The sequence below is a fragment of the Pristis pectinata genome, chromosome 16 (assembly GCF_009764475.1).
Source record: "Pristis pectinata isolate sPriPec2 chromosome 16, sPriPec2.1.pri, whole genome shotgun sequence".
Taxonomy (NCBI): domain Eukaryota; kingdom Metazoa; phylum Chordata; class Chondrichthyes; order Rhinopristiformes; family Pristidae; genus Pristis; species Pristis pectinata.
This window is the reverse complement of record NC_067420.1, coordinates 29,110,807-29,124,039: the sequence shown is the minus strand read 5'-3', so window position 1 is coordinate 29,124,039 and position 13,233 is coordinate 29,110,807. Positions and strand designations below refer to the sequence as shown.

The window sequence follows — 13,233 nt, the reverse complement described above, 5'->3', positions numbered from 1 at the left end:
GATATATTAAGGATGTGGATGTGAATGTAGGAGGCATGATTAGTAAGATTGCAGATGACATGGAAGTTGGTGATGTAATGGATAGTGAGAAAATTTGTCTAAGGCTATAGCAGAATATAGATCAGATGGAAAGTTGAGCAGAGTGTAGACAGATGAAATTTAATCCCAAGTGCAAGGTGATACACTTTGGTAAGTCAAATAGGAGTAGGGCATATATAGTAAATGGTAGGGCACTAAGGAATGTATATGAATAGATGGATCTTGGGCTTCAAGTCTGTAGTTTCCTGCAAGTGGCAACACAGGTAGATAGGGTGATGAAAAAGGAATAGGGTGTTCCTGCCTTCATAGGTCAGATCACAGTATAAGTTGGGAAGTTATGTTGCAACTTTACAAAACACTGGTTAGACCACACTTAGAGTATTGTGTGTAGTTCTGGTTGCCACACCATAGGAAAGATGTGGTTGCACTGGAGAGAACTCAGAAGATTCACTGGGACATTACCTTGAATGAAAGACTTCAGGACAGATTAGATAGGCTGTGCTTGTTTTCCATGACATGAAGGAGGCCGAGGGGTGAGAGGTACATCAAATTATACGAGGGATAGATAGGACAGATAGTCAGAATCTTTTTTCCCATTGTAGGGGTCTCAAAATCAATTGGGCACGGATTTAAAGTGAGAGGAAGGAGAATTAAAGGGGATTTGATGGGAAAGTTTTTTTTAAACAGAGAGTGGTTGATATCTGGAACTCTCTACCAGAGGAAGTGGTGGAATCACATACAATCACTATGTTTAAGAGATATTTAGAAAGGCACTTGAGTAGGCAAGGCACAGGAGGATCTGGAGCTAATGCAGGCAAGTGGGATGAGTGTGGACAGGCAAAAAAATGAGCATGTGAAGGGTCTATTTCTTTACTGTACAACTATATGACTCTATGACTTTAAGTCTGGAGAATATCTACATGAACATACATATTAAAAAAATAGTTAGGACTCAGTCCATTACATACTGCCAATTATAACAGGCAAAGAAATATATGAATAATTCTAGAGAGGTATTATGTTGTACAAAATATATAATCAATTAAATATTTTGGTCGAGCCTGTATTAGATTTGGTTGTGTCCAGGGGAGCAAAATTAGGTTGGCAGTTTAAAAAAATACATACACTCAAAGATCACGAAAGGGATTAACAGATGAGCAAATTAAAAGCTTGTCTTTTTCTGCAATAATTATTAAAAACATTCAAATACTACTGACAAAAATGACTTGAATCTTCTGCACACTTAAAGTCCTTTAATGGATAAATTTATATGAACACCTTGAAAACAGGAGAGATGATCTTCAATGATTTGTCTGTTATATCTAACCTGAAAATTCAACAATTAGGTTGGAATAGATAGCAAACGTGATATAATATCTTGGCCCTTGGCTGCTGGAGGACTACTGATTTTGTTATTGAGTGGACCTTCAAAGGAAAGGCTGGCAGTCTTTCCTTACACAGATGGACCTCTTACTGAAATATTTCCATTGGGATCGTACTCCTACTGTAGGACTCAACAGGGAATCTTTAAATGTCAAAGTGCGCATGTGTTATCTGTCCATTGTCTCTCAGCATTGAGCTGCTTAGTCAGCTGGAGGTTGGTCAGAAAAGTTCCCAATTCAAAAGTGTGGCTAAAACAAAACCACATTATTCCTTTAAAAGTAATTCCATGTCGCTTCAAAATCTAACCTAAACTGGTATCTGATTTGGATTCTGATCCATTCAGATAGAACTGATTTGAAGGCACAAATTAAGTGAATAGAATAGACATTCCAAATTGTTTGGAAACTATTTGCCATTTTAGGTTAACTGTATGATTATTTGAATACTTATAAGTAAGCCTTTGGTTTTCATTGGTTTCATGAATGAACCTATTTTTTTAAATCTTCTGTGCAAACATAGTTGGATAGGAAAAAACTCTTGTCCACCCAGTTTTTGACCAGCACTGAGACGTCTTTTCACAATCCACATGCCCCTCTTTGCCTCCCAAAACTATATGACCTGCATGAAAAGACTAAATCAACTAAATTGACCAATTTGAGAGAAAAGTCTTCTCTGAGTGCCCTATTTGATCAAAACTAGTCTAAAAGTAAATTTGGGTCTTGAGAAAACTTTGAAGTACTGATTTTGATGAAGGATAATCTTCTTTAAGGAACAGGGCCAACTTCCTCTTGAATGGGTTCAGTAAATCACCATCGACAGATGGGTTAACAGCCTCTTCCAAAGGCCGACTATTCTCGAGAAAATCAGGAATAAGATAAGATGATATCTTTATTAGTCACATGTAAATTGAAACACACAGTGAAGTGCATCTTTTGTGTAGAGTGTTCTGGGGGCAGCCCATAAGTGTCGCAACACTTCTGGCACCAACATAGCATTTCCACAACTTCCTAACCCATACGTCTTTGGAATGTGGGAGGAAACCGGAGAACCCAGAGGAAACCCACACAGACATAGAGAGAATGTACAAACTCCTTACAATGGCCGGAATTGAACCCAGGTCGCTGGCGCTGTAATAGCATTATGCTAACTGCTACACTACCATGCCTGCCCAATCTAGCCTAGATTTTAGACAACTTAAAATTGTGGACTTTAATCCTCTCTAATCTAATAAATAGAAGAAATTGCCAATTCAAAGACAATCTTTTCCCTTCATCATTATGTAAACATTGATTAGATAACTGCTAAGTGTACACTTTTTTAAATGTAGTGTGGTGGCATTCCTTTATGCCTCTCCAAGGCGTTTATGTAACTTTTGAAGGATGCTTCACCTGAAATGTTAAGTCTCCACAGATGCTGCTTGTCCTGCTGAGTGTTTCCAGCATCTCCTGTTTTTATTTCAGAGTTTCAGCATCACAGAAATATTTTTCTTGATATGACCTGCTGTTATAGGAAACAAAAGCTAGATACTCCATTCCTAATGAAACATGAAAAATACACCTTGTCTTTTAGTCAGTTGTCATAAAACTGCATCCTAACACCATATTCCCTCTAGTTTCACAGCATTATTAATGAACCTTCAGAGTTGGATACATCAGATTACTTTGTTCCTCCAGCTTTAATGATTTTCTCAATGACTATGCATATTTGGCATTCATTCTACTCAAATGCATAGCATATTTTCAAATCAAGCATCATTGGCCACCACAAGTATTGTCTATAGTCTAACACTCACACCGACTTGATTTTAACTCCTTAGAGTCGGTGAGGTTGGCTCAGATGGGAAGTAAAAAATTAAAAAATTCTAACCTGATCCCACTTCTAGTTACAGGAGTTTCAGTGGGCAGGCTGGTACTGAACACATGAATTAGAAGCAGAAGTCATCAACTGGTCCCTTGAGCCTTCTCTGACATTATGTGAGATGATCATTGATCCTATGCTTCAAGAACACTTTCTCAACATCCTCTCATTCCCCTGGTGTCCAAAAATCTATCAATTGCAAGTTTGAATTAACTCAACAATACAGCAGACACAGCCTCCTGAGGCAGAGCATTCCAAGGACAGAGAACCTTGCGTATAAAGATGTTCCGCCTCACCTCAAATCGTAACTGACCTCTTAACCTGGGATTATGCCCTCTGGTTCGAGACTCGCCAGGTAGGGGATAGGACCTCTCCGCATCTCCTCTTGGAATCAAGCATAACTCAATGAGATCGCCTCTCATTATCCTCAACTCAAGTAAGCATTTGGCTAATATCTCCCCAGAGGAATTAACCCTCTTATCCCAGGATCATTCTGGTGAATCTGTGCTGCCTTAATCTCAAGCACATTGTTCTTTAGGTATAGACACCAAAACTGCACACAGTACTCCAAATGAGGGCACACCAAAGCCCTGGACAATTCTTCCTTTTCTTTTTACCCCTTTCAATAACAGCTACATTCCATCTGCCTCCTGATTGCTTGTTTACTTTCTGCACCTCACAAATCAGCGCACTAAGAATCCTTCTGTACATCAACAAATACTAGTTATGTATTCTGCTTTTCTATTTTCCTACCAAATGCTCATGATATTTTCCAACATAATATTCTCACCTGACACTTCCACATCTGCATCCTTAACCTGTTTGTATCCCTTTGTAGACTCTTTTGTGTCCTCTTCACAGATCCCTTTCCAAAGAGCTTTGGATTTCTGCCCGCAAATCCTCCACCTTTCCCCACTCCAACAGCATCCACCCCTTTGATACTTGGGGTTACATATCATGCTTTATCCTCCTTTACAAAATTGGGCGTCAGGCCTCAGGTGCCTACATTTAGATCATTAATGAAAATAGTAACTGATTCCAAAATATTATGATGTTGGAAGTCTTTTTCCCCATTTTGGACAGAATAGTAAATTAACCTAAAAGCAAGTTATCAATTCAGCAAAAAGACATTTTTGGAAGGTGGAGTTCCAAGCAATAGAACTAAAGGAAGAAACTGCATGTGAGTGTTAGGCTTGGCTAATATTTATCCAAGAGTTTTGTGATATTTACAAAGATGATATTATTACCATGTGTATGCTGATAGCTTTGCCACTGTAAGGGAACTAGAAAATTGAAGAAGCGATGTGGCCAAATGGTAAATTACGTGAATTTATTATCAAATATGTTAATAATATTTCAGAAATTTTGATTGGATTATGATGTAATGCTAAAAGGAAAGGGCATTGCAATCTATAATTTCATCCTTTCATTAGCACTGAAAACTCTACATAATCACATCTAGGTGTTGTACTCTTGTGTCCTACCAGGGATGATTTTCTCGAAAATGGAGCTTTAGTTTAAAGTTCTGGAGAACAATGAGCACATTGAGAGGTGTTGGACTGTGTTCAAAACTCTGTTTGAGCTGCTACAACAAGTTGAAGGAAATAAGTGGTAATGTTATACATAGGGGCAAGGTGTTCATTGAAGATAGGCAATAGTTACAAACAATTTGCTGAAGGCAGGAGCACCACTGATGGTAAAATTATATTTGTGCAGTGGATCAAGTGGTATCAGGTCATGGGTGCTACATGTTTTTACAATTGACACCAATCAATACAGAGACATGAACAGAAACAGCTCAACTCTTATGTCCTTTCTTTCCATCAGATTGTAAAATAGCAACTTTAACAAGCACGGAGAACATTTTCAAAAGCTGAATACTCTTAACATGCTATAATTCATTGAACCCAGCTAAGGTTATGATACCATAAATCTTAACTGAGTTACACCATATTGCAAAAGGCGTGTTAAATGTTTTGGTTAACGTAAATCTTAAATCAAGTTATTGTTCTATATGTGATTCATTTAACAGTTCAAAGTAACCTTGACGATGTGGAAGAAATGAACTCATCTTCTGTTAGTTTTCAATAGATTTCTTTAATAGGGCCTTTTAATTGAGTTTGGTTATTTAAGGTTACTCCAATGTCTCATAGGTATTAAAAATAAGAACTTCTAATATTTGCTAAATTCCTTTGTCACTGTAGTCCCATAGTATAGAACTGTCCATGTGGTATCCTTAATTAATGCTATTTTGCCAGTCTCAGAGATCATAATGATAGCTAAGGTAGGAAGCAGGGGCACCTTGGGAATCAATTGGACACACTAATTAATTGGTGGATGGTCTGAGCTGAATAACGTAAGAGACCTGAAGTCACCCATATTCCTCCCAGTGGATGAATATTGTATGCAATTCTGTTCCCCATAGGTTTTGCATAACATAGAAGAAAATCTGCAAGCAAAAGCGTAATTGAAGCTGACAAGCATAAATTATGTTACGGCTGCACTTAGTGACATCATGATCTAATGGGAATTGTGGTATTTTCTTAATGCAACAGATAGATGGTTAGTTCTATTGCCATGCTATGGTTCCAGGGATTATTTTAATGGATTAATTTCTTGTTTCCTCATTATAATAGGTAAATATTCATTTCCAAAACATTAACTGTTATGGTTTAAGTGATGAGTGACCTTGGCAATGCTCCCGATCACCATTATCATCAGTAAAAATCAGTCCATCAAGGTCCATGGGAATTAATTTTGAAGCATTAGTGCCAAGGTGTACCCAATGGAAACTTATAACATTACCCTGAGAATAGGAAGGAAAGGGAATTAGTAAATGCCAACACGTCCAACCTGGAGATTAAGCCAAGGCTTGCTCAGAACTGCATGAGGCTGAAGACAGTTGGGAAAGTTACTTTGGAACGAAATGAAGATAGTCAGTAGGTCCTCATGATGCAATTTCTCTGACTCTTTGCAGGCTCTGCTATTGTTTGCTTCTGCAAGATTTTACAGAATCAGGGAAGATTCCTTCTTTCGCAACATCTGCACTATTAGGAGCACTTCATGTGTGAATGTGATCACCAAATGGGGGAGTCCTCAAGAGGAATCCAAAGGATTCTAAGTCCCTTTCCCCATATAAGTCCTAAAAGTGACACTTTGGAAGCAGCTAATCCTCTATCATCACTTATCTACTCAGGAGTAAAATTTCATATCTGTCCCAACGCTCCAGCAAAAAAAAATAATTTAATGTAACTTAGTTGAGACGGGCACAAAGAAGTGATAAGATGCTATATAATTTAGGTAAAATGAGAATAGCTACCTTTTTTTATCAAGTAAGTATTTGAACAAATGTCACATTGTGCATCACTGATAAAAGTACAGTAGGAAACAAGGGGAAAACTGAAAGGAGCCATACTTTTCATGTGAAGAATGTTGTGATTAATAGAGGACAATTATCTCATATCTAAGACCTGACTACAGAAGTTATTCATGGCCATTTCCTTGACTGTCCAACTTCAACTTCTTTACCAATTACCTTGCCTTTATTATGTCAAAAGTAAGAATAATAACTAATTGTTGCACAGTGCTGCATTCAGTTTACTGCCTTCAAAAAAATGAAACCATCTGACAATATCATTGCACAATGTTTTGCTCTATATCTTCAGAACTTCTTTGAGAGCATCTCCAAAAACTACCTAAGAACTCATGGCAGCAGGGTCCAGCAACACTAAGGATCCCTCTGAGTTACAGATCTTCCTGGCTCGAGAATATGCCAGCCCTTTTCTAACATTGCTGGGTCAGATCTTGGAACTACCTAACTGTGATGCAGGAGAACCTTCACCAAATGAACTGCAGTGGTTCAAGACTCACTATGCATTCTCAAGGGTAGATAGGGATGGGCAATAAATGCTGACATTGACAGTGACCTTCACACATTGTGCAAGAATTAAAATATCTTTTATTTTCTTTTTGCAATCCATCGTTCTTTACTCCTTTGTTTTCTCCTTCCTTAATTTCTTTCTGGTGGCCACTGAAATGTGGATCGTAATTTTTAAGTGGCATCATATTTACAGGCCTATGAGAGGTACTATTATTGAAGAAGTATGCTTTCCTTTGTTTGAAGTGTGGCACTGACATCTGAAATTCTGCAGAAAGTAGAATTTCAGCAGAATTTCAGATATATGTGCCATACGTCAAACAAAGGTGTTTGATTGATGCATAGTTGAAGACTAGTGCATAAGCAACACACTGCAGATGCTGGAAGTCTGAAATAAAGCAGAAAATGCCAGAATTCCTCTTGAGCATCTGTGTAGAATGAGAAAGTTAATGCTTTCATCTTTCATCTTTCATCCGGCCTGTAAAAATGCAAAACTGTAGATCCTATCAGCTGACAAGTCCAGATGAGAAATTAAGCTAACAAGTCCAGCTGAGAGAGTAGTCTTAGAAGTATAATGATGATTTGTTTTTTCAAAATACTCACCTTCAAAGAAAATACACAGCTAACTTCCAGTCAGTTAAAGATTATACATGATTAACATTTTTATTCTACCAAAATGTAGTTGTAAAAACTGGTTCTTATTGAATTGGATAAATACTGCCATTCCTCTTACAGTTGTAAATATCTCAGACCTCAGTGCTTGGAAACACTATGAACAAGTAGCTTTGCTTTTACCTTTCTAATATAAGATCAGTTTAAGGGTCTGCATGTTTCTAATTATAATACAGAATTACTTTCACTTTCCCTAGATCCTGTCCATGGACCTCAGAGTGTAGAAGTTGTGGATGTCCGATCTCGTCAGTTGACTATTCATTGGGAACCATTTGGTTACGCGGTCACTCGTTGCCATAGCTACAACTTGACAGTTCAGTACCAGTATGTGCTTGGTCACCGGGAATATACAGCAGAAGAACTGATGCAGACATCATCCCACTATACACTGCGGGGACTACATCCATATACTACAGTGAAACTTCGACTGGTATTGGTAAACCCAGAAGGAAGGAAAGATAGTGATGAAATTGTTCTACAAACAGAAGAGGATGGTAAGTGCCTAAATTAATTTTCCTTTACTAGCACCACAGCATGGACATTTGGGAGACGCTGGGGGCAGTTGCTTGGCAGTTTCTGTTAAAGCTTTTCTGACCACCCCAATAAAGGACAGTGTCATAAGTGTCAAATAGACGGAAATGGAGAACCCAAGGTCAATGTCTTAGAGCTGGTTAGAGAGAGGTTGCAATCTGCAATCGCATAACTAGGGCTGTGGATAGGGCTTTAAACTAAATAGTAGGGGGGTGGGTTCAACAGATTGGAAAAGTATGGATGAAGTAAAAGGGAAGGAGAGTACAGGAGAGGTTACTGAAGTCTCCAGAATAAAGAATAAGACAGAAAGTTTAGAAAGGATTAAGAATTTCAATTCAGGCAACATAGAGATAAATTTGAGAAAAGGGTGTTGAATACAGGACTGAAGGTGTTATATTTGAGTGCATGCAGTATACGGAATAAGGTAGATGAACTCATAGCGCAGTTAGAAATTGGCAGGTATGGTCTTGTGGACATCGCAGAGTCGTGGTTGAAAGAAGATCACAGCTGGGAACGGAACATCCAAGGATACACATCCTATTGAAAAGACAGGCAGGTGGGCAGAGGGGGTGGGGTGGCTCTGTAAGTAAAAAATGAAATCAAATCCTCAGCAAGAAGTGACACAGGATCAGACATAGAATCCTTGTGGGTAGAGTTAAGGAACTGCAAGGGTAAAAAGGCCCTGATAAGAGTTATATACAGGCCTCCAAACAGTAGCCAGGATGTGGGGTACAAATTACAACAGGAGATAGAAAAGGCATGTAAAGAAGGGCAATGTCATGGTGGTCATGAGGGATTTCAATATGCAGGTAAATTGGGAAAATTACGTTGGTACTGGATCCCAAGAGAAGGAATTTGTAGAATGACTACGAGATGGCTTTTTAGAACGGCTTGTAGTTGACCCCACAAGGGAAAAGGCAGTTCTGGATTTGGTGTTGTGCAATGAACCAGGTTTGATTCGGAAGCTTAAGGTAAAGGAACTGTCAGGAGGCAGCGATCACAATTTGATAGAATTCACCCTGCAGTTTGAGAGGGAGAAGCTAAAATCAGATGTAGCGGTATTACAGTTAAGTAAAGGTAACTACAGAGGCATGGGAAAGGAGCTGGCCAAAGTTGATTGGAAGGGGACCCCAGCAGGGATGACGGTAGAACAGCAATGGCAGGAGTTTCTGGGAATAATTCAGAAGACACAGGATCAGTTCATCCCAGTTCATCTAAAGGGAGGATAAGGCAACTGTGGCTGATAAGGGAAGTTAAAGACAGCATAAAAGCAAACAAGAGGGCGTACAATATTGCAAAAATTAGTGGGAAGCTAGAGGATTGGGAAGCTTTTAAAAACCAACGGAAGGCAACTAAAAAAAGCAATAAAGGGAGAAACGATGAAATATGATGGTAAGCTAGGCAATAATACAAAAGTTTTTTCAGATCTATAACGAGGAAAAGTGAGGCAAGAGTGAACATTGGACCGTTGGAAACTGATGCTGGAGAGGTCGTAATGGGGAACAAAGAAATGGTGGGCAAACTGAATAAGTATTTTGCATCACTCTTCACTTGGAAGACACCAGCAACATGCAAGAAATTTGAGAGAGTCGGGGGCAGAAGTGAGTGTAGTCACTATTACTAAGGAGAAGGTGCTTGGGAAACTGAAAGGTCTGAAGGTAGATAAGTCACCTGGACCAGATGGACTTCACCCCAGGGTTCTGAAAGAGGTAACTGAAGAGATTGTGGAGTCATTAGTGGTGATCTTTCAAGAATAACTAGACTCAGGAATGGTTCCAGAGGACTGGAACATCACAAATGTCAATCCAGTCTTTAAGAGGGGAGGGAGGCAAAAGACAGGAAATTATCAGTCAGTTAGCCTGACTTCAGTGGTTGGTAAGATGTTAGAGTCCATTATTAAGGATGAGGTTTCAGGGCACTTGGAAGCTCATGATAAAATAGGCTGAAGTCAGCATGGTTTCCTTAAAGGGAGATCTTGCCTGTTGACAAATCTGTTGGAATTCTTTGAGGAAGTAACAGGCAGGATAGACAAAGGAGAGTCAGTGGATGTTGTTTACTTGGATTTTCAGAAGGCCTTTGACAAGGTGCCGCACATGAGGCTGCTAAACAAGATAGGAGCCCCTGGTATTACAGGAGAGGTACTAGCATGGACAGGAGATTGGCTGACTGGCAGAAGGCAAAGAGTGGGAATAAAGGGGGCCTTTTCTGGTTGGCTGCCGGTGACTAGTGGTGTTCCGCAGGGGTCAGTGTTGGGTCTGCTACTTTTCACGTTATATGTAAATGATCTGGATGATGGAAATGAGGGCTTTGTGGCCAAGTTTGTGGATGATACAGAGATAGGTGGAGGGGCAGCTAGTGTTGAGGAAGCAGGGAGTCAGCAGTTTGCACTTTGGTAGAAGGAATAAAGGCGTAGACTATTTTCTAAATGGGGAGCGAATTCAGAAATTGGTGGTGCCAAGGGACTTGGGAGTCCTAATGCAGGATTCCTTGAAGGTTTACTTGCAGGTTGAGTCGGTAGTAAGGAAGGCAAATGCAATATTGGCATTCATTTCAAGAGGACTAGAATACAAAAGCAAGGATTTAATGCTGATGCTTCATAAGGCATTGGTCAGACCACATTTGGAATATTGTGAGCAGTTTTGGGCCCCATATCTAAGGAAAGATGCGCTGACATTGGAGGGGGTCCTGAGGAGGTTTGCAAGAATGATCACAGGAATGAAAGGGTTAACGTATGAGGAGTATCTGATGGCTCTGGGCCTGTACTCGCTGGAATTTAGAAGGATGAGGGGGGATCTCATTGAAACCTACCGAATATTGAAAGGCTTAGACAGAATAGATGTGGAGAGGGTATTTCCAGCAGTAGGAGAGTTTAGGACCAGAGGGCACAGCCTCAGAATAGAAGGACGTTCCTTTAGAACAGAGATGAGGAGGAATTTCTTGAGCCAGAGGATGTTGATTTGTGGAATTCATTGCCACAGATGGCCAAGCCATTGGGTATATATAAAGAGAAGGATGATAGGTTCTTGATTAGTAAGGGCATCAAAGGTTACAGGGAGAAGGCAGGAGAATGGGGTTGAGAGGGAAAAATAAATCAGCCATGATCAAATGGTGGAAAAGACTCGATGGGCCAATTTGCCAAATTCTGCTCCCATGTCTTATAGTCTTATGTCTTATGAATCGCAAGGATAGGGAAAATTGACAGCAAAAAAGGTTGACTCCATGGTAAGTGACTGGCATATGTGCATTATAAAGTATGTGTGCTCAGTTAACAGTCATTTATAAGAGGTCAATAAATTATTAATAAAGGTAGAGCATTATGATATAAGGCAAATTTTGAGCTTTTTACTGATGCTGTATAATTCAGCAAGGCAAGTTAGCTCTCTAATGGCCACCTCACCTTAACCTAGCATGCCTCCTCTTTAATGATTGGATACATAACAAAGCCTCTCACGGCTTTATATTCATAGTTCCTTCTGCACCCAAAATTTTCAGCATGTTTTTCCAAGCCACCAAGCATCCTTAAATAGGTTCTGAGTAAAATTGCACTTCCCAAGCAAATGGGAGAAAGAAATCTACTCCATGGAAAGAAGGAATGTGCTGAGAAATAATAGAGAAGCAAAGGACTGAAGATGCTGGAATCTGGATGAAAAACACTATGATTCTGGAGGAGGAACTCAGAAACAACATTAGTGCCACCCCTAACAGTGTGCCTCTTTTCATTCTCTAACCATTTTCTGAAGTTGCAGAACGTGAGGACAGAGAGGTAGAAACACATCTTTGGTTTCTAATGTTAAGCAAATGCCATAGAAAAAACCACCTCTGATACTTTTGTCCTGTGGTTCAGTTTCATTAACCTGGATGAACCATTCAGTGAGAGGGAATTGCCATGGGAGGTTGATTCTGGAGCTCATTTACCACAGTGGTTAAAGATTAATTTTGTTTGCCTGAATTTCTTTCCTATTTTTCACCCTCAACTAGCAGAGTTGGTAGTCATGCTCTTACCCTCAATTCCATATACTTTGTTGCATCTTTGGTAAAGACAACGCAATATCAATATCAGCAATATTGATATTAAATGAGTTAAATGTGCTCCAAAAGTTTCTTCTATGTGCTTCTTTAATGTATTTATTAATCTATCAAATATAAATGATGAAAGAATGCAATAAAATAATGCATTCATGTGAAATTCTTCAGGATGCCAATACAATTATCCCTTGAGTAAATCTAATCTTCAAATATTATAATATTGATGAGAAACATATTCAAAAAATTGAAGTATTTTGACATATATGATCTTTGCCCACTGGCAATGCACATTGCAACACAATAAAATATTTGAATTAATGTGCAAGAGAGCAGGGGCATAAATATACATACTGAAAAATGTGTCATTGACATTTATTTGACCCTTGGCATGGGTGTGGGTGGAATAATTACTCTAGTTGTTAAATTTTCTATTAGATCTGTTCTACAAATACGTGAAAAGAAAAAAAATGAATAAAGTCAAGTGAAGGTCTCATACAATCAGAAATGGGAGTATTCATAATAGGGACCAGAGAAATGTGTGAGCAATCAAACAAGTACTTTGCTTCTGTCTTCACTGAAGAGTATACAAGTAACTTTCCAGAAGTGTGAGGCAACAATGAGAATGAAAAACTAAAGGAAGTTAGTGTTAGGAAGAAAATAATGTGTGAGAAATTAACTGCAGTGAAAGCTGATAAATTCCCAGGGCTGAATAACTTGCATCCCAGAGAACTAAAGGAGCAGCCATGGAAACAGGAGATACTTTGGTTCTCATTTTCCAGAATTTTATAGACTGTGGATTGGCTTCTGCAGTGTGAAGCATGGCAAATGCAATCCCACTATTTAAAAAA

General features: G+C 39.0%; 1 protein-coding gene across 6 annotated transcripts in view; it reads left to right on the top strand.

Annotated features, from left to right (window-relative positions):
* LOC127578729 (receptor-type tyrosine-protein phosphatase T) overlaps positions 1–13,233 on the top strand; it is a 935,885-nt gene that overhangs the window by 617,316 nt on the left and 305,336 nt on the right. For all 6 annotated transcript variants that reach the window (XM_052031104.1, XM_052031103.1, XM_052031108.1 and 3 more), the window contains one exon: positions 8,026–8,322. In XM_052031104.1, coding sequence (XP_051887064.1) covers positions 8,026–8,322 — 297 coding nt within the window. The remainder of the gene's footprint in view (positions 1–8,025; positions 8,323–13,233) is intronic.